Consider the following 25367-nt stretch of genomic DNA (forward strand, 5'->3'; position numbering starts at 1 on the left):
CAAATGAGAAAGTTAAAGAAACAATGCTTTAGTATTGCTGAATTGGCAAAGTAAACACAGTTCTCTAACTGTACTTACCATAGCAATAAACCTGCCAATAAAACGAAAATATTTCAGGTGATCTGGATTGATATAAGAAGCGGGGTTTATCTGCAGGCAGTAGTTGTCCTTCCCTGCATATTCAAACAGGCAATACATTGGGTTCAACACCTCATGTGACAAAAGAAAGAACCACTCTCTGAAAAGAAAAGAAAATTTTGGGTAAAAAATTGTGTAAGTGACCATGCCAAAAAATCAGAGGGCAGTGGTACAAAATTAAAAATCTATGCTCCTCAGCTGGCGATAGTTACCTAATCTATCATGTTGATTTTACTGCTTGTGTTCCAACTGACACCTATTTTACAGAGATGATATCGACACACTGCTTATCATTATATTTAAAAGATCTACGATACCATCAACTTTAAAGACACCATTATTTGATGAACCACTAAAACTTTTTCCCCCAGTTATAATTGTGATGCACATCCCAATTTCAGAGATGTTAAAAAACAAAAATGTTAGTCTTAGAATTAATAAAATACTATACATAGTCAAGTTTAAACTTCACTGATTGACCCATGTGGTTAGAGCAGCTGAAACAAGTCTAATATTAATCCAGCTATTACTAAGTCCCACAGTGATCCTCATCAGATACCACTGCTCTCTAAATCTTAGACAAATATGAAAAACAATCCAATTTCAAAGACTGATGTGGGTGAAACCAACTGGCAGTAGTACCTCAGAGTTACCTTCTGAATTAATGTTGTTGAAATTCTATAGCTGCAGGATTATAAAGGTACAATAATGTCCTACATTTCATTTTCCTGAAATGTAAGATTTGAGAAAATAGTACTTGCAAGCAAACTATAATGATACGTTTGAAGGAATGAAACTAAGTTCTGAGTATTCAAACTATCACTACCTTGCTACACCTCCATAATCTAAACCTTCTTCTCCTGGAAAAATCACCCACAAACGTCTTCGCAGATCTTGAGGACTGAAGCTCATTATCTACAAAAAAATAAAGTAAAAGAATTGGTAACAGCAGTTGGTGAAACGCCATTCTACCACTTCCAGGTTTGAAATCTTCATGATAAGTACTTAAATTCCCCTTGACAGAGAATGGTGTTTGTGGTCTAATCAAAACCACATATACAGAAAATACATTAACACTTCATAGTATTTTTTTATATTTTACATATCTATGTACTTATATACTTTATACATATTAATTTTTTTGCAAATGAGTTTAATACTGACATAAAGTTACTTCTCTCACTTGCTTAGAGCAGAGTAACTGTGGGCCTGGCCAGAGGTTAGGTGCTTAGTTTTTTGTTCTGTTTTGGTTAAGTCTGGGTTGTTTAACAGTCAAAAGGTATACATCATAGCTAACTGGCTAACTTGGAAATGAAAACCAAGGGCTGCAGGGAGAATATAGTTAACTTTGGAAACTCACTCTCAGTAGAAACTTATAAATACCTAGAAAAACTACTCAAATTTTGTGTCCCACTACAGTGGTTAATAACATCATCTTCATCTTTGAAGGACAATACCATTACTGAGCTACAATAAATAGGTTGTTTGGGTTCTTTCTTTGTAAAACTACTTACCTGTCAAAAATTGGGCCAGTGAAACATTACAAATATTAATTACCCTTAGAAAAATGACAGGGCCTGGAGAGAGAGAAGCCGATACAATGCCTCTATTTTATGAAATGATAGGAATGAACTCTCACATTTAAATATCCAGAGAGGCTCACTAAGTAACTTGCTTATGCCAGGGCTTCTTTTTCCCTACTCATATTCATATCCCACTCAAATTCATATCCCACTCAAAAAAGAAAATCCAAGACATAACAAAAAATTCATGCTTATTTCAATGTTTATGACAGTCTATAAATACCATAGGCTAGATACATAGCAATGCAAGACAAAGAGATTAAAAATATCTTTTACTGTTGCCCTGGCCAGGGGCTCAGTTGGTTTGAGTGGCATCCCCTACAGTAAAAGGTTGTGGGCTTCATTCCCAGTCAGGGCTCATACCTAGGTTACAGGTTCAATCCTCTGTATGGGAGCCAATTGATTGGTGTTTCTCTCTCTCTCAAATCAATAAACATATCTTGTATTGCCTTACTTCCTCTGGTTATTCTTTTGTCCTCATGGTTTCTCCCCAAACCCGAGAGCTATACCTGATCTCTCTTGAGACTGTTCCCCCAAATCTGAGAATGCTCTCCTCGAAATCCTGCTTGTTCCTTTGCCCTGTGCCTGATATCTGGGGATTCATTCTTCCCTGGAAAAAATATCTTCAAATATTATCCTGCAATTTTTATCTTGCAATGTCCCTGACAAACAGCTGTGCCATGTTAATAAAAACACTATTATAAAACAACTTTATCCAACAGTTACAAAAAAAATCTGATGCTAATTTTGCTATCTGATTTGTCATTCTTCCAAAGCAATCAAAGTTTTCTCAGATTTTAATTTCACATTTAATTCGATAAATGTCAAATCTAAGATGACAATTTTACACAACTGTTTTAGTACCATCTGGTCTGTCATTCTGCAAAAGCCTCTGGTTTCAGAACCCAAAAGATAAAGGGACATTTAAACACATTTTGCATCTTTTCAGCACTGGCCGCCCACCAGAGACTGCATACTCAGTAACTACACAGTGGTTACAAATATGAAAATTAGAAAAAGACAAAATGGAGTAGGGAATGGCCTTGGGAGCACACATTATATCAAGGGAATGACTCATAATTCTTTAAATAGCCTTTAGTCAAGCTCTGCTGCTAAAAAGCTAACTGCTGCATTTCCCCCTTTCAATATTAATAACCAAGGTTTCATTAGGAAATGAACATAACTGTTTCTGAAATGAAGTAGGCAGCTACTTTCAACTATCTCAGACAATCTCTTTTTCTTTTGCATTCAGGGTGACACTCTTTGAAGCTGTAGCTATTACAATTATTGCAGGGACTTGATAATAAAGAATCACATCCACATCTGGCCATAAAACAAAGACTAACTGCATGTCTTCATATTAAGGCATTTTTTTCCATTGGTCATTTAATCTTCCCTATAACAAAATCACTTAACATTTAGTTGCATTTGGTTGGTAAGTAAAGTTGCAAAATAAAGGTAAGGAATAAATTAACTCAGGTTCTGAGAAAAACTGAAAAAAAATTGGCAACTCCTGAAAACATGTTTTTTAAGATGTCACCAACGACCACTTTTCTTCCTACATAAAACATTATTTTTAATTATAAGAGTACCACGCTTATTGTAAAAATGCAAATATTACAGAACTATAAAAACTACAAAGTTTTCCTCTACTCCTTTTCTACCTATTCAAGAACATTCATATGAATATTTCCAGGCTTCTGTCTACCAAAAGCCTATTTTCTTACTTAAATATATATTTCAAATAAAATACTAAGCTTAGAAATGGAAACTTGAAACTCATTAATTACTTTAAGTGACTCTGACATTTCAAAAATACAAAACATACACATACACAAAACACACAGAAAACTACCTGCATGTTCCTAAATTTTAAGCAATAAAGTAGCTGGCAATGAGATTAGACTTAACAATTCAAGGACTCCCACTCAAAAAGTTCTAAACCCTGTAAACTGCCAATACCAAAAGACGGTTTTGGGCTGCAGCCAGGGGGCAAACTACTGAGTGGATACACAGTACCTGCTGAAAGGAATCCTCAAACAACGTTTTTCTTGTCACTGTAATCTTTATGTGTTGTGGCATGGCCAGTTGCTGAAATATAAAAATGACTTAAGTCAACTCTCACCATTTAAAATGGCCTATCAAAAACCAAAAGGATAAAGTTTTATTTACTTTTATCTCTGCTTACAGAAACAAGTAGACTTTGAATATGAATTTATATTCAATAATGTTTAACTATGCATTTGTGAGCCTTCATGATAATTATAGGTCATTTGGTATATAAAACACAGAGGAAAACAAGATCTCATAGGCACAGCTTACTGAGTCAAATCTTTACTTAATTTTATTTTCAAAACACTAATTCAGGTTCTTCTGCTTGTCTAGTTGATTACAAATATGAAGTTTAGAAATATTAATCACAGTATTTCGAATAGTACATTGATTTTATTTAAACCCATAATGAAATTATTAATTCAGTAAATATTTATTTATACATCAGAAATAGTTGATCACATCTGAGAAAATTATCCTGAATAATAACCATATATATGTATCTGTTAAAGTCATATATGTATCTATCAAATGCATAAGTATGAAAAAGGACAGTTATAATTTATACATCAGAAAATGTTTCAACTCATTTGAGGATTTCTGCAATCTGAACATAACGGATACTGGAAAGAAAATAACAATGTTTTCTTATTTAAATGGTTTCAAATTTATTATTCTGTACAAGAGAGGTGACAAATTATCTAACTGATAAATCTATTTCTTTGCCTTAAAATAGGAGAGACTCTGATGCATTCCATTTTACCTGTTTTCCTGTGAATTATGTTCACAATCACTGACTGTGTAATATAAGCAACAAAAACTAAAGAAAGGGAGTATAGAAATACAGTCCTAATACTAACCTGACACCAGAACCGGAAATACTGAACCTTTGCCTTGAAGTCCCGTACATAGGCTATCTGGGGTCCATTGTCTCTGAGGAAGAATGGTAATATGACATAAATAGCTGTCTGTAAGATAACATTTGGAAGAAAAGCAAAATACCATACCCCCTCACTACTCAGCAGTGAAATACAAAAATACCCTAGCACAAAATATTCCTACTACCTACCACCTTTTAAAGTTTTTATTTCCCAAGACTATTTTTAACTAAAGGACAGAAATAAATTTCCATCTTTTTAAAGCCACTGTTGTGGGCTCTGACCAGTGTGGTTCAGTTGGTTGGGTGTCGTTCCTCAAACCAAAAGGTTGCCTGTTCAATTCCCAGTCAGGGCATATGCCTTCGTTGTGGATTTGGTCCCTAGCTGGGGCGCATGCAGGAGGCAACCGATCAATGTTTCTCTCTCACACTGATGTTTCTCTCCCTCTTTCTCCCTACCTTACCCTCTCTATAGAAGCAGTAACAGAAAAAAAATTAAAGCCACTGTTGTGGCATTTTCTCTCACATATAGACATATCTAACAGGCCTAGGTAAAGTAGATTTCATCTGAGAATGTTGTCTATTCCCCAAATCCATTCTCTCCTTTGTCCTTAAATCATACTCTTGATATTCACCTAAACAGTATTTATGCAAATAAAAGTATTTGATAAAATTCAACATTATTTCATGATTAAAAAAACACACACACAACCAAATACGACTAGAAGGAAACTACCTTAACATAATAAAGGCCATATAACAAAATCCTACAGCTGATCACACTCAATGATCAAAGAATGAAAACTTTCCAAGATCAGGAATAAGGCAAGGGTGCCTGCTTTCACCACTTATATTCAGCATAGTATTGGAAGTTCTAGCCAAAGCAATTAGGCAAGAAAAAGAAATAAAAAGTCATCCAAATTGAAATAAAAAGGAAAAATGATCTGTTTGAAGATATGATCTTATATACAGAAAACCCTAAAACTTCCCGACATAAAAACCCATTAGGTCCTGGCTGGTGAGACTCAGTGGATTGAGTGCTGACCTGTGAACCAAAGAGTTGCTGGTTCAATTCCCAGTCAGGGCACTTGCCTGAATTGCAGGCCAGATCTCCAGTAGGGAGCGCATGAGGAAAACACACATTGATGTTTCCCTCTTTTTCTTCCTCTCTCTGTGTTAAAAAAAAACCCCCACTAGAACTAGTAAGTAAATTCAGCTAAGTCAGATATAAAACAACACAAAAATCAGCTGCAGTTGCATTTTTATAAACAATCAACCATCTGAAAAGAAAATTAAGAAAATAATTTAATTTACAAATAGCACCAAAAACAACAAAACATTTAGGAATTAACCAAAAGGATAAAAGCCTTCCATACTGAAAAGTACAAAACACTGTTGAAAGAAATTAAAGAAGGCAAATAAACATAAACATAGTCTACGTTCATGGACCAGAAGACTAAGATGTCAATACTAACCAAAGCAAACCACAAATTCAGTATAATCCCAATGACTTCTATTTTTTTTTTTTTTTTGGCAGAAAGAGAAAACCCACCCTAAAATTCATATGGAATCTCAAGAGACCCTGTAAAGCAAAAACAATCTCAAAAAAGAAAAACAAAGTTGGAGTGTTCACATTTCCTAATTTCAAAATTTAATACTGAATACGAAGCTCAAGCAATCAAACCATTGTGGTACTGGTACTGGAATAAGGCCAGATATTATTAGACCAATAGGACAGAGTGCCCATAAATAAACCCTCACATATGTGGTCCAATGATTTTCAAAAAGGGCGCCAAGACAAATTTGATGGGGAAAGGACAGTCTTTTCAACAAATGGTGCTGGGACAGCTTGATATCCACATGCTAACACCATTGCAAAAATTAACTAAAAATGTATCCAAGACTTAAATGTTTAAAACTCTTGTAACACAGAATGGAAGAAGCTATTTGCAAATGACATATCTAATATGGTATTAGTATCTAGAATATATAAAAAATTCTAAAACTCAACAACAAAAAAACCCCCAAGCAACTCAATTCAAAAATGGCCAAAGGACTTAGGCATTTCTTCAAAGTCATACAAATGGTCAATAAGCGCATGAAAAGATGTTCAACACCATGACTCATTAAAGAAATAAAAATAAAAACCACAATAAGGCACTACTTCATACCCAAAGGATGGCATTATAAAAAAGAAACAACTAAAAAACAATTGTTGGCATGGATTAAAAAAAGAAAGAAAGAAAGAAAGAAAGAAAAAAGGAATCCATGTGTATTGCTGGTGGGAATGTAAAATGGTATACCTGCTGTGGAAAACAGTATTGCAGTGACTCAAAAAACCCCCACAAAACTACCGTTTGATCCAGCAATTCCACTTCTGAGTATACATACAAAAGAATTTAAAGCAAGGATTCAAACATTTATTTGTACATTCATGTTTACAGCAGTATTATTCATAATAGCCAAAAAGTGGAAGTAACCCAAATGTCCATTAATAGATGTATAAAAAAATATGGTATATACATAGACTAGAATATTATTCAGCTTTAAAAAAATGAATTCTGATACAAGCTACAACATAGATCAATTTGGGGGACATGATGGTAAATGAAATAAGCACCAAAGAAGAAATATTGTAAGCTTCCATTTATACTGAGTAGTCAAATTCATAAAGAAAGAAAGCAGAACAGCAGTTATCAGGGGCTGGGGAGGAGGATTGGATAGTTGTTGCGTAATAGGTACAGAGTATCAGTATGGAATGATATGGTTGCAAAATAATGGGAATGTAGTTAATGCCATTAAACTGTACACCTAAAATGGTGAATTTTGTTATGTATGTTTCACTGTAATTTTTAAAAAATTTTTAAAAGACTTATTTATTTTTAGAGCGAGGGAAAGGGAGGGAGAAAGAAAAGGGGAGAAACATCAGTGTGCTGAGAGAATCATCAATCAGTTGCCTCTCACATGCCCCCAACTAAGGACCTGGCCCGCAACCCAGGCGTGTGCCTTGACCAGGAATCAAACCGGTGACCTTTTGGTTTGTGGGACGACATCCAACCCATTGAGCCACTCCAGTTAGGGCTACCATAATTTTAAAAAACCCTAAACAAAACAAAGGGTGTTTTTCAAAAAATGAAAGAGAAAAACGAAGTTAAGGGAGCTTTTAAGTTAAAAGGTAAATAGAAATCAAAGAAAACAAGCATCAGAAATCAGGGATTAATTGTTGAGGAGTACTGTATGGATAATTTCTAAATAGTCTCATTAGTCTGTGTGCACAGATGGTAACAAATATGAAACGTCTATAAGGGAAAATATTCAAGAGACTAATGGAAATACAAAACATTTAGGGAACAGAAATCTATAGGCAGGCCAACTCAAAAAGAACTGCACTTCTTGCTAAATCAGATCTTTACATCAAAATCTTGGAATCAGTTTTTCTTTTAATGTACAATGTTTAAAGGACTTACAGGGCAGATTTTCCAGTGCGGGGATCTATATAGGTGGTTGTTCTTCTATTGTGGTCCACAAAATATGGAATACCATCCACTGTGAATCTCATTTCCCAGCCTTCGGGTAAGGGCTTTTCATTTAATTGACTAAAGAACGGAGGGAAAAATATAAACAAACAAAAAAAGTTAAAAAAGAGTTACTTGTCTTTCAAATACAGAAACAAAAACCAAACATAAAAGCAGTGGAAATCTTCTAGAAAACTGTTTATTCCAGTGATATATCCAGTTGTTTACAAGACCTCTTTACCTATATCCTCTTTATGCTAAAGCATGTTTATTAACATGTCAACAGGTCCCTCAGCCACTACTCAGTCTTCTCTCACCTACGTGACTTGTACTCCCCATCTATCTAATAACCAGCCTAAACATCCCATGGCCACCAAGTTCTCCCCATTCTGCTTTGGAAGTCATCATGTTCATCGCTATTTTCAATCCCCAGCACCATCTCTATTCTGGCTTTATTCATCTCAAACTTTTGCAACAGCCACCTAACTGGTTTTTCCTGCCTCTAGTCTCACTCTGGTCCTACGCTTGTTTATTTCATGTTGCTGACAGAGTACTAAAACAGAGGTCTGATCCAATTTGTTCTCTCCTTAAGGTGGTATCACTGTTCACTACTACCAATGATAAGATCTAAACCTAACTTACTACCTACCCACACCTCACACTCAATCTGGCTCTATACTCTGCCCTCAAACCCCTTCCCTGAACTCTGTGATTTCGTAGTGTTTAATAACAACATCACCATTTCCCTAAACATGACATGATCTGTCACACCTCCAAGTGAAGCTTTTTCTCTCGTCCAGAATCTCTACTATTTCTCTGTTCAGACAACTCAAATGTTCTTTACCAAGGACTCCTATCTACTTCCTGTTAATACCTATCTTTAGACCTTGCTTCATTTCTCTAAACTTCAGTTTCTTTGTCCATAAAATGGAGATAATATCTATATAATAAGACTATACGAGCATTTAGGCAATACAAGTAAAAAGCTTAGCACGTAGTTTTATGTCCAAGATGGGGAAGTACGGCGAAAAGCTGTTCACGTTCCAAACCTGAGCAACTCAGGGGAGGCCTGCATGGAGGCCTCACAAGCTCAGAGACAGAAAATACCACACAGGATGGTCTGAAATTAAAACTAACTAGAAGTGGTTCATGGTGGGGGGCAGTATTTTTCCCTGTCAAAGGTCAGTTTTTACCTTAACAGAGCCTGTCGTGTTTTTGCATCTGTGATAACAAACCTGATTAAGTAGCCTTTGGAATAACAAAGCAATTTCCGCCCCCACCCCCATCTCTTAAAGCACAACCACACCAGAGAAGGAGACCACAAATCCCCTTAGTATAATTATTACCGAGTTAATTGTTGGCTTTCAACTGTCCTGTACCCGCATATGCAAAAGAAGTATGTGTAAGCCCTTAAACTGTTATTATTCCTCCTATTATATATTGAGCCTCCTTTTCAGTCTCTGAAAGTACTTTCTTCATACTGCTATCACAATATTTAATCAAGTATTTCAGCTTGTGTTATCTGGCAACAACTTCCCTCCCTGAAAATGTTATTATACATGAATTTTAAAACAGGAACTACATTATAAAGCAACAATGACTTAACCCGATTTTCATTTGTTATATATTAAAATGATTGAGGTATTAGCACACATATTCAAAACTGCATATTCATTGAACCTAGGAAATTTATTTTTACATTTCAAAATATTACTACAATAGAATACTAGAATGAGTGGGGAACTACTGAATACCTCCAATGGGTTTGGTTAGAGACAGAACAACGGAAATATTCAAGTTCACAGTAGAAAGGAAGAAATGGTGGAGTTGGAGGCATTTAAGTTCACTGTTTCAGAGAGGCACAGTTATGGACAGGAATGTCATTTTCCTCAAGTGTACTTTAGAAGAACAAAAGTCGGAGAACCATTGCACAGAACAGTTATTTTGTAAACTATCAAGAGGTTAAGAACATTTAGTTGTATTCACAGAACTGAATAACATGTCAGATAAAACAGACTACCAAAATTTGTAAAAGTAACACTTATCATTTGTTCGAAATACATTTTCAAGACAGACTTAGTAACAAGTTGTTGCCTTAAAAGCAAGCAAATAAAACTGGGTTATTTGTATTATATATTAAAATATGATTCTGACTTTAGCTCTGAAACTTTAAAGGTCCAAGGGGGAACAAAAAATGGTAGCAAATTACAATAAGGTGGCATGGTCTGCTTTATTCTTAGAGATAGAAATTTTTTCCCTAATCCTCACCAGAGGATGTTTATTGATTTCAGAGCAGGGCAGGTGGTCACAGAGGGGGAGAGGGAGAGAGAGGGAGAGAGAGGGGGAGAAAGAGGGGGAGAGAGAGAGGGAGAGAGAGGGGGGGTAGGGGGAGGGAGAGAGAGAGAGAGAGAGAGAGAGAGAGAGAGAGAGAGAGAGAGAGAGAAACATTGATTGGTTGGCTCCCATACATGCCCTGACCAGGCTTTGAACTTGCAACCTATGTATATGCCCTGACTAAGGATCAAACCTGCAACCTTTTGGTGCACAGGATGATACTCCAACTAAGCCCCCTGGCCAGGGATAGAGATGGAATTTTAAAGAGGAATTAGGAATGTTACTTTTGAAATTCTTAATTCTTCTTTTTAGGGAAATTAAAAATATTTATATAAATACCATAACTCCATTAAAAAAAATTTGTGATTTGTAAGTACCCACAAATAGATTTTAAATTTAAAACATGCCTTTAGAATAGTTTTATTGTTGTTTTTTTTTAGATTTTATTTATTTATTTTTAGAGCACGGGGAAGGGAGGGAGAGAGGGGAGGTTCAATGTGTGGTTGCCTCTTGTGTGCCCCCTACTGGAGACCTGGCCCTCAACCCAGGCATGTGCCCTGACTGGGAATGGAACCAGCAACCCTTTGGTTTGCAGGCTGGCACTCAGTCCATTGAGTCATGCCAGCCAGGGCTAGAATAGCAGTTCTTAAAACTCTGAGCCATGAATGTGTTAAGTGAAGAATTAATCATACCTAAAGAGAGGTCTGGCCTTTGCCCTCAGCTATTGGGAAGTAATCTCTAGGCCCCTGGAATGTGCTTTATGATGGAGAATTTGGGATATTCTGTATTGATTCCAACAACTGAAAACTACAGGTTTTAGCCCAAACTCTGGGAACAGCTGGAGACTAAATGTTAGTCATTCACACAGTACACGATGGAGCCTTAATAAAAACTCTCTGGATACTGGAGACTCAGGTGAGATCCCATGATTAGCAATACTCCATACATACTATTCCACATCAATTCTGGATGTTTGGAACCATCTCAGACTCTGGCCTTTCCATCTCTTCCTTCTGTTGGTTCTAATTTGCAGCCTTTCCCTATAATAAATGTGACTGAGTATAAGAGGCTTCATTTAGTGAGTTCTAGTCTTTCTAGTGAAAGTGGTTGTGGAGACCCTGAAATTTGTAGAATTTGTAGCCAGTTGGTCTGAAGTGAGAGTAGTCTGGGGACCTTTCAGCTTATGACTAATATCTGGTGTTAGGGCAATCATGTGGTGACTGTGCTCTCTGACTGTCTACCTTGACAAATTCCTTGAAGAATGGAATCATTCTGGCAGCCTGATACATGCACAGTATTTACATATTGTTATGGGCCAAACTATGTACCCCCTGCAAATTCGTATGTTGAAGGCCTAATCCTCAGCACCTTAGAATGTGACCTTATTAGGAAACAGGATCATTGCAGATGCAATTAGTTAAGATGAAAATGGTGGGCCACTAATATTATGACCTGTGTCCTTATAAGAAGGGAAAATTTGAACACTGAGATACATACACACAGAAAGAGTGCCATTTCAAGATTGGAGTTAAACTGCCACAAGCCAAACAACCACCAGAAGCTAGGAGAGGCTGGGCTAAGTTCTTCCCTACTGCCTTCAAAAGAAGCATAGGCCTCCCAACAACAGCCTGATCTTGTAGTCTCCTCAACTATGAGATATATTTCTGTTGTTTAAGCCACAGGTAATTTGTTAAGGCAGCCCCAGAAAATTAATACACACACCATTACATACTGTTACCAAAAAAAAAAAAAAAAGGAATTACATATATATATAGTAATCAAAACATTAAAAAGACAAACTTATAATACTGTGTCTCTATTAATATATTAACTAGCATGATATATGTAAACAATATTTGATATATCTCCAACTCCAAAATGATATTAAAAAAACCTGTGATTTCTGCTGGTGGCAAAGTTCTAGGCATTGCTAATTTTACTATGGTTGTAGCCTACAATCACAATGGAAGAAAACACTCAATTTTGGGTCAAGTTTAATGAAAACGAATGTTTGATTTTTTTCTCCCTAAGTCATATACTCCCTGAAGTTTATCCAGTGGATCTCAGGTTGCAAAACCTTGCTCTAGAATTACTTATCTGATTTATTAATAATAAGTAGGTATTTTTTAAATATTCAAATATATTGGCATAGATCAGTGAGGTTTTTTTCCCTTTACTTAAGAAACCCACATCTATTATAAGAAATAGTATATTTTTTTCCTCTTTATAAGTATGTGGGTGACTAATGTTTAAGGCCTTTGGGAAAAGAACATGTCATTGATCTTTAAAAAAACTGAATCGAAATAGGGTACAATTTTTAAGAGGTTATCTATAAGCTAGTAACTCAAAGCTCTTACCCTTGACTTCTGGGGTCTTCCCATTGGGTAATACGAGTGTTGTGGTTGACAAAATATACTCTACCATTGGTGTCCGTTCTCTTCTCTTATATTAAAAAAAAGAAAGAAAGAAAGCAAAGCGTTAGAGTTGACGTAGTCTTGTTCCTCAAACTAAAATAATAAAATGAAATGAATTTGCCCATTTCTTACTGTACTGTTGGCTTTGTAGTTTTTTAAATCACAACTTTAAAAGGTTTAATACATTCTTTCACTATTAAATTCACATACTTGCTAAAGTTATAAAAATATGGTTACTTCCTAGAAGCTAAGTAGATTTAATTCATAATGTTCTACCCACAGAACCTTTCTGCTCAATCTAACCAACAACAGCATGATTGACTACTTTAACTTTTCATAGATGACCTCATTAATCCTTAACCAGTCCCATGGGGTAGGTGTTTTAGTTTATTTTGATAATAAAGACAGGTTAAAGGTTCTGCCCAAAGTCTCAGAATTAAGTGGCAGTGACAGGATGGAAACTCCAGCCTTTAGTCAGGGATATTTTTTCATACCAGACCATTTCATTTCTTAAAATGTAATGGGGGTAATACAACTTAATTGTTTGTTATATGCTTGGCATTATTCAATTGAGGAAGACATTGTTTCAAAGTATGTCCTGTTCCTTAATATGTCCAGGTCCCAAATCCTAAATATCTTATAGTAACCTTCTACACAAGGGAAGGTCATCTGAAGCTGCTGCTTGTCCTACCCACTCCCTCTTACTTTAGGAGTCTCCTTATTTTCTTGTTCCCTTTCTAAAAAATTTCCCTGCTTCCCTGTGCTTTCTCATTAAGGTCCAGAGACAGGCGAATGCCATTTCCTCCTTTAATAACCAAATAGTTTCGAAAACTTTTAAAATCCTCACCTGAGGATATGTTTATTGATTTTAGAGGGGGAAAGGAGGGAGAGGGAGGAAGGGGAGAGAGGCATATCACCATGAGGGAGAAACCTCTATCGGTTGCCTCCCGTACGTGGTACATGGTACATGGTACATGGTACATTGTACATGGTACATGGTACGTGCCAGACTGCCGATCAAACCCACAACCAACTGAGCAGCCCAGCCAGAGGAGAGTTTCAAAATTTTAATATTGTTCCTGTTGTTCTGAGCTATTGACTTTTCTGCCCCATTACCACTGATTCTTCAAAAGACGAGTCTCTTCCTCTACGTGAATTTTAAAAATTTGGCCAAGATGTCTTAAAATAACTGAAGTATTACAGAGTATAGAATGCATTCCAACTTTTTAAAAAGGATTTTATAAAAACAATTTTCAACCAAAATTTTAAACTGAATTCCATGCTGGTAAAACCAGTTTTTACTTCCTGTAGTTTGAAAAGTTTTATCTTTTCCAAATAACATTTATTTAGATCCTTTGGATCTTTCTTTAAGCAAGATATTCAAGAATGAGTCTTAGGCCAAATTATATAGCCTCGTCAAATTAGTATTTGTTAACTTTTAACTATTTCTCCAGCACTGACTCCATGATTTCAAGTAGCAGTGATGATATGGGGAGATTAAGGAATAGATTTACGAGTATCACGAACCCACTCCTGACATATCAGCTTATTTCTACATCAGCTGAGACTAAAATGGAAACAGAACTCCAGGTGTGCATGATATACAAAAAAATGGGACTCCGCATCCTGTGACACACTGAATATTAACGCTCGCTTCGCTGATCATGGCATCTTGAGTGTGGAAACATGTAACCAACTTTAAGACCCATCCCGAGGCAAAAAGAAGCACCCAGAGTGCTACAGCTGGCTACATAATAACAAAGTAAGTTCATGTTCTTGGCAGTCACATTAAATTTAAATTTCTAAAATATACTTGAGAATCTATATATTTCTTGATTCCAAAGAATTTTACAGAATAATTTTTATCATCTAAAAATAATACCCTTAGTGCATAGCTAAGCATATATTCATATTTTATCTGCCATGTAAGTTCAGATTTCAGAGCCACAGATTTTCTCTTCAAAAGCTAACATGAAGCAAGATAAAGTTAAAAGAAAACTTATTTTCTATTATGTTCTAAGTATATGCTGTTAATATCAGTTTTTATTGGAAGATGCTATAAAAAACAAAATTTCAAAGGTGGGGGCACTTGCAAACTGAACGCTCATCTGCTCCATGAGAGCAAGAACTATGGCCGTGCAACTGATTTTTTACTTTGTAGAAAAATCACATGATAAACAATACTGAAATTAATGAACATCAAAACTGAATGCACATCAGAACACTTCTTGACTTGATGAATAAAACAGTAAGAAGCAGAAGCTTCTTGTTCTATGTATTTTTTCATAGTAACTCTGAAAATAAGGAAATATCTTTATACTTGATAGGTAAAACCAGCTCTACAAAGGCCTATTAGACTACATATTTGAACTAAAAATATTCTGTTATCTCCCTATCGTTTGCATGTGCTAAAAAATTCTTCACTTCAAGGCAGTACTGTCTAGTCCTAGCATATAAAGGCCTGAAAGGGTAAAAAAATTGGATTTAAATATATTTGGTGTCACAAAAATAAAGCTGTCAATTCCATAACATAAACACAATACAAATTGTGATTTTATTTCCTGGGTCAATCCTGAGAGTATTATCAGTTGGATCTCATCTGTCACAGTACCCGTGTCATCGCTGGTTCTACAAATAAGACATATGCCCCCAATGCAGAAAGTCATAAGCAGTGCTTAGTCTGAGTAATACGATGTTTATGAACTCATTTGGGAAGGAGGGCACACTTCAACTTGAGGAGTGTGACTCCTAAAAATAAGCAGGCTGTACATAAAATAAGCAAGGTAACACTCTTATAATCTGGGTAAGCTGGGACTAGGTCTTTAGAGGAGGTATTTTAGGGAGATGTTGGCTAATGTGAAAATGAGAAAGACCTTGATGATGATAATAATGGTAAATAATGGCAGGACCAGCTTGCAAGAAAAGCTTTTTGAATAAAGGCAACAATGCTTGCAATTTCTATGAGCAAGAGGCAATTTTTCTTACAACTACTCTGGAGGAGTAAAATGGTCTGTGTTTCTAACAAAAGCCAGTTGGATCATGGCTTTTCCATAATAAAATCAAAATTATAAATACATAACCTTCACATTTATCCCTTCAGTGCATCAATTTCTCCTCTGTAACATGACAAAGACAACTCAAGAAATAAAACTGAGAAATGCATCCATGTCAGGGAATACAATCTGACCAATCTGGTTCAATGTGCCTCCTAAGGGCAGCATCTCTTTTAAAAGAAGTTAATGTTAACCATACACTGTCCAATCTGAGGCTCCAACAGAACCAAAAGAGTCCTTACCAAACTACCAGGCTTTGATGAAGACAGAAATTTACAACATTTTTATGGTCTCCTTTTGCTTCAAGCTAGTAACAATAAGTTAGAAGTATGACTTATTATATTTTTTGACTCACAGGAGTATTAAGGATAAATAACCTCTTAAGAGCAATGGAGTTTCTCAAAGGTATGTTTTCTACAGCCCATATCATTTATTCCCCAGATTCATGTGATCTTCACATATCAATGTTTTCCCTCCATTTCTCAATAAAGTAATGTTAAAGCAATCTATCTTGAGGACCAGTGTTTCCCAACAATGCTATCTATAAATATCACTTTCTGAACTGATCCCAATATTATGAAATATCTGCAGCTCTGTTTCCATAACAGGCCTTACTTTCCTGTTTTCCACTTTCTATATTCTCTTTGGTGCCCATGAAAAATTGTTTCTGTACTGCCAGACAGTATATTCTGGAAACCTGCTCCAGTGCTATGATACATAAAACAGAATCTGGTGTATCAATAAAGTTTTAATAATTAAGGTATCAAATGTACTCAATAACAGAGCATGCTCATGTGCTCTGTGATACAGGACACAAAGTCACCACCCTTACATGTTCCCCTTCCACTGTTCTTTCAGGTAACATCAATTCAACCACGCTCTGAACTGTGTTTTGAAGGCACTGATGTGATCAAAATATTTTTTAAGTTTAAAAAAATAATTCTTATTCACAGACTGTGGCTAAAATCATTCAAAGAATCTCATATACCCTTCAACCAGTTTCCCTCAATGGTGACATTTTATATAGCTACAATATCAAAGTCACAAAACTGACACTGGCAAATATTCACTATAGAATTTATTCAGTTTTCACCAATTTTTAAAAAATTGATTTTAGAGAGAAACGAAAGGAGGAAAGGAGGAAGGGAGGAAGGGGAGGGGAGAAATACACAGATAGAGAGATACATCGATCAGTTGCCTCCTATATGCACCCTGGCCTGGGACTGAACATGCAACCTAGGTATGTGTCCTGACCAGGGGTCAAATCTGCAACCTTTTTGGTTCATTGGATGATGCTCCAACCAACTAAGCCACTTGGCCAGGGCATCAATTTTCACCAGTTTTTAAAGCTGAATCCATTTATGTCAACGTATAGTTTTATACACTTTTATCCCATGTACAAATTTGTGTAATCACCACCATGGTCAAGATATAGAACTCTTCAACCACCACATAAAAACCACTTATCTTCTGTATGTGTACTAAGTTATTACCATTGGCTCTGTCTCCTGGTCGCTATTAATCTGTTTTCTATCTCAACAGTTTTGTCATTTTGAGACTGTTATATAAATTAATTCATACAGTATATAATCTTTTTTTTAAATCCTCACCTAAGGGTATATTTAGTGATTTTAGAGAAAGAGGAAGGCAGAGAGAGAGAAACATCAATGTGAGACACAAACATCGACTAGTTGCCTCCTTTACGCAGCCCAACTGGCTATTAAGCCCTCAACCTTTTGGTACATGGAACGATGCTCCAACCAACTGAGCCACCTGGCCAGGGCACAATATGCATAACCTTTGAGACTGACTTTTTTCACTATGCATAATGCCCTTCAAGTCCATCAGATTGTTAAAAATAGCAATAATCCATTTCTTTTTATTGCTGAGCAAAATATTTTTTAAACTTTAGAAGAATAAAATAATTCTGGACTCCAATACAAGTTTACTATAATAAAGGTCAACTTAGAACTTTGGGAAATTTAATGCCTATTCAGCACTCTGAATTAAACCAACACACCCAAAAATATTCCAAGAGATTCACTCAAGCAAGAGCAAGATATCATTCATAAATACCTGGTTTTAAAATGACCAAATTCGCCCTGGCTGGTGTGGCTCAATTAGCTGGAGTGTCATCCTGTAAACCAAAAGGCTGGGGGTCTGATTCCCAGTTAGGGCACATACCCAGGTTGCCAGTTCAATCCCTGGTTGGGGCACGTATGAGAGGGCAACCAATCAATGTTTTTCTCTTACATCAATGTTTCTCCCTCACTTTCTTTCTCTCCCTTCCTATCGCTCTAAAGGCAATTTAAAAATATGTCCTCAGGTGAGGATAAAAAAATTTTTTTAATAAAATAAAATACAAATCACAAAATTCAATGAAAAAAATTCAAGCGACTTACCCCATCCAGGTGGCAGGGGCCCAAGGGGATCAAATTCTTTATTTTGTGATGTAGCAAACAAATCTTGAGTCTAAAGAGAACATCAAAAAAGGCGAGATGCTGAATTTAGACAACTAAATTTTGATATGCCTTCCCTGGCCATGTGCAACATAACACACTCTTAAGAGTTCACATCTTAGAGAAGTGTCACACCATCATGGATAAATGCCAAAACACGCTGGTGGAAAAAAAAATTGCTGCAAACAATATTTAATGGCTGAAATTCAAATATTACAAATAAATAATCCTCATCCCAAAATTCTGTTTTTATCCTTCTTAGCTGTAAGTCAGTTAAGTTATAGAAACAGGGGTGGGCAAAAGTAGGCTTAAAGTTGTGAGTACATAAAACACAGTTTATTCTTGTATTATTCTTTATTAATTATTGTATTATTTTCCATATGAACATATGGATACAGGGGTGGGCAAAAGCAGGTTTAACAGTAACATGTTTAACCTATATATAACCCTCCAAAAGTCATTTATAAATAACTGTCAATGGAGAACTGAGAAAAATCTTGCAGTTCTAACTCAAAAAGAGAGGATCACATAGAGAACATAGTATACACAAAGAACTGTAGGAAGAGAATTGGGAGAGCAGCAAGAACAAGCTGTCAGGTGAGTAAAAGGAAAGAATTGCAGGTGAAAGGAGATGACAAGCTTAGAACTACGTAGAAGACTTCTTAAATTTCTGTTTGTAATTATCACAGTGGTGGAGAGAAAGGTTTGGCTAGATAAAAGCAGGAGTCAACCACTGGAAAAAGAAATGCAAATGTAATACTGACTCTGTGTAAGGTTAGTGAGTGTCTTTGCTTTAAATGTATAATGAAGTACGGATAATTTGTGGTGTCTTATTAAGATTTGGTTAAGCCCTTTCTCCTTAAATAAGGCAAATAAATAATAGACTCTGCTTTTTTAAAAGAAAATTATTACAGGAAAAAAATACACAAGTAAAAGAGGACAGTGCAGCCTATATGTGCAGCACCAAGATGCAACACATTTCCTTATTTTTGTTTTCCTTTCTTTGCTAAAGAAAATCTGCCATCAATTCACCCCTATGTATTGTAGTATGCCTTTCTAAAAGGTGTAAACATATTCTTACATAACCACAATACCATTACTACATCTAACAAAAATTGATGTTGGTTTCATCATCTAATACCCAATCCCTAATTAAATACCTCTAATTGCTTATTTGTTCACATTGGAATTCAAAGTTCTCCATTACATTCAATGCAGTCCCATAAGTCTCAGTCTATATTAGTTCCCCCCACTCTCACTGACTTATTGCAGAAACAGAGTTAACAGATTAAAAGTTTTAAAGCATATGACAGATATTCTCATTTCTGATTAATAGTTCTTGGAAGACAGACCTATCAAGAACTGGCCTTACTCCTCCTGATAGACACAATTATGAGAAGGAGTAAGAGTAGGGAGGCCAGGAAGGAACACAATATAAGGTTTGAACCCTGATTATAGAACAGGTCTGAAAAGTTTGGCATATGACAAACTGTTTTGATAATTTTCTAATCCAAACCTTTCCCTCTGGCTCTCCCTGGACAGATAAGCTGCGAAGCCATGGACTAGGAAGAGCTATCATACGGTGTTACATCATCAACCCTATACATTCTGAAGCTGAACATGCTGGTGTGTAAGAGCTTATTGCCCTTTAATCAGAGTCAGAACAAAGGCCATCTCATATGCCAAATAAACAGATTTTCTCAGCAACACCCCACCACCCCAAAACTTTGTAAGTAGCTGGTATTAAGAATGTTCAATTCATTCAATTAATATCTCTGGCCAATTTAAGGGTAACAAATTAAGTTCTTTATGATTTAAAACCATTCTATAGCAAGAGCAAAAAGGTAAGAGTTTCAGAAAATTGGTCAGATTATTTTGGATAGGGGAAAAGGAAAAAAACAACAACAAAAAACAAACCGTGGACAATGAGGTAAAAGCGGCAATTCAAGAAAAGTTCCAAAGACTCTGGGTATCAAACTGGTCAGTTTACAATGAAGCAGTACGCTGTAGGTGCTCCAAAAATTTGCTAATCTTCCATCAATAGAACATTTTAAAAGACTATGCATTGTAAAAGTGAGATAAACAGCAAATTTACAATTGTGGATATGAAGGCAAGAAAAGATGAAAACTAATACTTCTGTGCACGTAGTATGTGCAGAACATATAAGAAACTTTATTTTATAGAATCCTCAAGAAAGCCCTCTGAGGTAATTATATGTAATTTATAAGGTAATGAGTCTTGATAAGGTTAAGTAACTTACTCAAAATCATACAGAGCAAGTAACTGTGGAACCAGGATTCAAACCCAGGTGTGTCTGGCTCCAAAGCCCATGTTCTTTCCACTGGACACTCATGTGGAAACTAGCTTTAAAGAAGGCAGGCAAATTAGGTATTCAAATCTTAAAGAAATTTGTCCAAGCATACCAAAGGTGATTAAAATTTAGAAAGAAAAGATATAAAACAGCATAGGGAAAAAAAGGTAAGGTAGACATGAGACAAAAATTAGCCTCACCTCTAAAACCACTGGGAAGTGGCTACAAAAGGTGACAGGAAAAATTGTTATATGAAAAAAGTTATCTTAGTCATAACAGGGAAGGCTGATAATAAAGGTGAATGTGTCAGTGAGTGGTCTCTATTATGGTGATGAGGTGAGAAATACACATGAACATGGAGAAAAGAAAATAAGGTACTGCCTAGTGAAAACAGATGAACTTACTCTGATGGATTCTAACAGGAATTGGACCGATGGTGGTGGAGGGGAGATAGCAATGGAGAGGGTCAGCTTCTCTTGAACTCTTGGAGAGTTGAGTTTCTTCTGTTTCAGTTCTACATACTACTCAAAATAAATCCCTCTTGTTTGGCACATAGAATCGAATTTCTCCAAAGACTAGCTTCCTTTCCCCAGACAAAAGATCTGTGATAATTTATGACTAGAAAGACTGTAAAATTCCTAGCACCAAATATTGTGTAACAAACCATTAATACCTTTTGGTGCATATCACTATTGTTGCGATATTACTCTAAAGGAAAATATGTAAAATTTAAACCGTTTCCAAAATGGAAATATTTTTATACCAAAGATAATTTGGTTTCAAAGCCAGAATAATATATTTAGCATAATCCTATAAGGAGTTAAATTTCTGTAGTATCCCAGAGGACCAAATAATTTGAGGTATACTTTACCTTTATACAATACAAAGTGATTCAATTCTATCATTAGTTCCATACAACCACTCAAGAGTCAGGTGTTCTTGGACTCAAGCTTTCAAATGTTCTGCTAAGTTGGGCAGTACTAAATTTAGAACTATTCTAATTCTTTTCAAATTGCTTGGGTTTGTTTTTACTATTCTTTTGACCATCGATTTTAAGTTACACTAGTTACTTTTATTTTTGACATTAGACAAAACAGAACAGTTGAACTTAAGGAAATTTCAAAGAGGAAAAAACATATCACATGCACAGGATACTCGAGATAAAGTCTAAAAATATTATCAACAGCAACAACTGGGTTGCCATCCTACTTATACCTTCCTTGTACTTAGCGCTTTACATTTCATATGCAGAAGGTTAAAAGCCAAATACTCTTTATTAAGCTTATAATACAACAGGTTCTCACCCCATAAATAAATCTCTGATTAAACTGCTGTATTGCTCCTTGACGCTGACTACGGTGGAGCTGCCATTGTTCATAGTTCCGGACGGATTCCAGTGTTGGCCTCTGCCACGTTGTTGTTCTTGTGAAATGGTCAACATAATAGATACGTCCCATGTTGTCAACCCTGCGTTCCCAGCTAAATCAGAACAAAAACAACCTAATTCAACAAACACTTGTGAAACAGGTAAGAATTAAACAGGACTTTATCTTGGTCCTGGTGCATGTTTGGTAACATTTTACCTTGAGAAACTGCTTTTTATTTACCTGAAGCCTTTTATTTTATGTATTCTTAAATGGTATACAAGTGAACTTAAACACAATGTCTATTTAGTAAGTTTCAAAGAGTCATTAAGGAAAAAGTTCTCATTTTCTTTCCAAAAAGCATTTTCCACAGGAATACAATGATCTAATTTATCATTCCAAATGGGAGCATAATATAAACACTGATACAGTAACTTTGTCATTTCTACCTGGCTGATTGTTTCAGGTTCTTTCCAATATTCTGATGATCGCAAATAGTAAAATAATAATGTATCATAAATTTTTTCTTCCTTTGCATTATTTCTTTAAGATAAATTTCCTGGAAAGAATTACTAAGAGTATGTGAATTATCATGGTTATATACACTCTCTGCAAGAACCATAACTATCACAAGCAATGTTTGAGGTAAAGTTCATCTACAATTTCACAATGAATATTATCTGATAATTTAACAAGTAAAACAGCACCTTTTAGGTATGTATTTAAGATTACTAGCAAGATTAAATATTTCCCCATGCTTGCTGACTTCCCTTGAATAAAAATATTTTTCTTCCAATTATATAATGTAAATGTTCAATGCTTAGCACCCTATATTAATATAGTTTATTCCCAACTATTTTGCATGACTTCATTTTTATATACTGAATTTTTTTTACTATAATAGGGACTTTATCCTCATATATATGATATGGGCTACAATTCTTATTCAGTTAAATAATTACTCTTGAAGAAACTAATCCTAAAACCCTACGGTTTGAGGTGGTTAAAATTCAGAAAGGAAAATTTTGGAGTAGGAAGACCTATATAATCTTTAGGTCAGAAATGAGTGAAAATTAAAATCATTCATTATGCTCAATCAATTCCAACTCTCTTCTTTCTAGTTTGTACCTCCCACAAAACAACGTGGATAGAGAAAAGACTGACAGGAAGCGTAAGAGTAAGAAAGGAGTGAAGATTTGGTACAGACAATCTACAGTTCTGAATAAATATATTTTCTCTTCTTTAATTCAGATACTTACTTAGGAGGTAGAGGTTCTGGTCTATCCCACGTTGTTCTTTTTTCAATGTGATCTACATAGTAAACTCGCCCATGCTGGTCCACTCTCTGCTCCCAACTTAAAAACAAAATTTAAAAGGCTGGTATGGTAGTTGCATGAGTAGCCTGGCTCTTTAATCCTGTCCTTGCCTTTTTCTCTTATATGACTATATTATAGAATGGAGACAAATAAGCATGTCTGTATATAAAAAAGGTACAAAAAGAATTTAGGAACAAAATCAAGAAATGTTATCCTGAGGGTGACACACAGTGGATAAGTTTACTTCTGCAGAAATATAAGCTCTAAGAGGGGAGTCCAATCTTTTGGTGCTGCTAGGCCACATTGCAGAAGAGTAATCTTGGGGTACACATTAAGTACACAAACACTGATGAAAACTGATGAGCAAAAAAAAGGTTTTAAGTAAATTTACGATTTTGTGTTGGGCCACATTCACAGCCACCCTCAGCCACATGCGGCCCGTGGGCTGTGGCTGGACACCCTTGCTAGGCGAAGCCTTGTATTTCTAAAGAGGCTTGAGGTTGAAGCACTCAGTAGACAAAGTTTGTCTCAATCTGATCATGGTATCTGCAGGGCTTGCGTGGAAAAGAAGGCTGTAATTAATGCTATGAAATCTGAAGGAAAACTAAAGAATTACTAACTGCAGGACAAAGAATTGTTTGAGTTCTAGAAACGTTAAAATCAAAGAGTAAGACTTTATCAGATACGTTTCTGCACAGTGCAAATTACAAAGTCATTCTAAGTATTTTAGTCTTGGTAGGTTATCTCCAAAGTGAAGAATACTTGAAGAATAGTAAACCATCACAGCTTAGAAGTACCAATCACTTCTAAGAGTACCCCGTTTCTCTTTAGTAATCCCTTGCATAAACAACTTTCTAATTTGGCTCCCCATGGAGACTTTCCAAAAGGAAAATGGCCAAAATACTCACACAGGTATTATATAATCTATTTAGCAATTAAAATTCTCATCATGAGTTTATTAATATAGGTGCCAGCTAATGTGGATTAGCACTAAGCTCTAAATTAATTTTAATAACACAATGTATATACATATGTAATCTATTAGAGTATTACTAATTTAAAAAATAACCAGTAGTGATTAAAATGGGATTATGAGCCCTGGCCAGGGCACATTCAAGAATCAACCAATGAATGCATAAATAGAATAGCAAATCAGTGTTTCTCTTTCTCTCTCTCTAAAAGTAAATTAAGAATTTAACAGCAACAAAAAAAATGGCATTGTGAGTACCAATTTTCTGTTTCCTAAATTATTATTACTTTGCTATAATGACTTTACAATGGAAATTTTTTTTATTTTAAAAAGTGATTTTTCTTGCCTTAAAAAGAAGCAATATAGAATTAGGTGACTATTTCACTACTTGACCTTGGTTAATTTTCTATGGTCCAGTGCCTTTCATTTAAAAAAATTAAAAGAATAAAAGAATTCTTCCACTTTTCCACTTTTCCCTGGAAATGAGGGAGAAAGTTTCAAATATGGTGAGTTTTTTGTTTCTTGTTTTTTGATTCAGTTTGATTCTAGGTCCCCAACAAAATCAGTTACAACTGCTTGAGGGCGGATTTTTAAAGAATGGAGCTTAGTATTATTTTCCTTATTAGTAAGTATATGAAGAAACCTGAAGAAAACAAATGTTAACCAAAAACAGTTACTCACCCAGGTGGTAAGGGAGCTTGGGGTACAGGGTTTAACGGCCTAGGGCCAGAACCTCCAGATATAGTAAGAGGAATTATTAACCCAGACGTTGCTCCCTCAGATGTATTTGAATTTGTATTTGTTGCAGGCAGAGAGCCTGTACTCGATCCATCACTTTCAGAAGTGGCAGAAGGTGAACCATTGACAGATGCTATAAAAGATTTGGGAAAAACAGGAAAACAATCTTTTATTTTCAAAAATCAAGATAAAATTTTAACTTTAAGAAATAAAAAGGCAGATAAAAATATAAAATTTAGTAT

General features: G+C 35.5%; 1 protein-coding gene across 2 annotated transcripts in view; it reads right to left on the minus strand.

Moving 5' to 3' along the window:
- ITCH (itchy E3 ubiquitin protein ligase) overlaps positions 1-25367 on the minus strand; it is a 121788-nt gene that overhangs the window by 19191 nt on the left and 77230 nt on the right. For both annotated transcript variants that reach the window (XM_054573867.1, XM_054573866.1), the window contains exons 9-18: positions 25069-25258; positions 23361-23456; positions 22042-22216; positions 18369-18438; positions 12857-12941; positions 8118-8246; positions 4634-4706; positions 3741-3812; positions 965-1053; positions 79-238 (exon numbers count right to left, since the gene is read on the minus strand). In XM_054573867.1, the coding sequence (XP_054429842.1) occupies positions 79-238; positions 965-1053; positions 3741-3812; positions 4634-4706; positions 8118-8246; positions 12857-12941; positions 18369-18438; positions 22042-22216; positions 23361-23456; positions 25069-25258 (1139 nt within the window). The remainder of the gene's footprint in view (positions 1-78; positions 239-964; positions 1054-3740; positions 3813-4633; positions 4707-8117; positions 8247-12856; positions 12942-18368; positions 18439-22041; positions 22217-23360; positions 23457-25068; positions 25259-25367) is intronic.

The sequence above is a fragment of the Pteronotus mesoamericanus genome, unplaced genomic scaffold (genome assembly GCF_021234165.1).
Source record: "Pteronotus mesoamericanus isolate MK-2021 breed Mesoamerican mustached bat unplaced genomic scaffold, CSHL_Meso_final contig_25, whole genome shotgun sequence".
Classification (NCBI taxonomy): domain Eukaryota; kingdom Metazoa; phylum Chordata; class Mammalia; order Chiroptera; family Mormoopidae; genus Pteronotus; species Pteronotus mesoamericanus.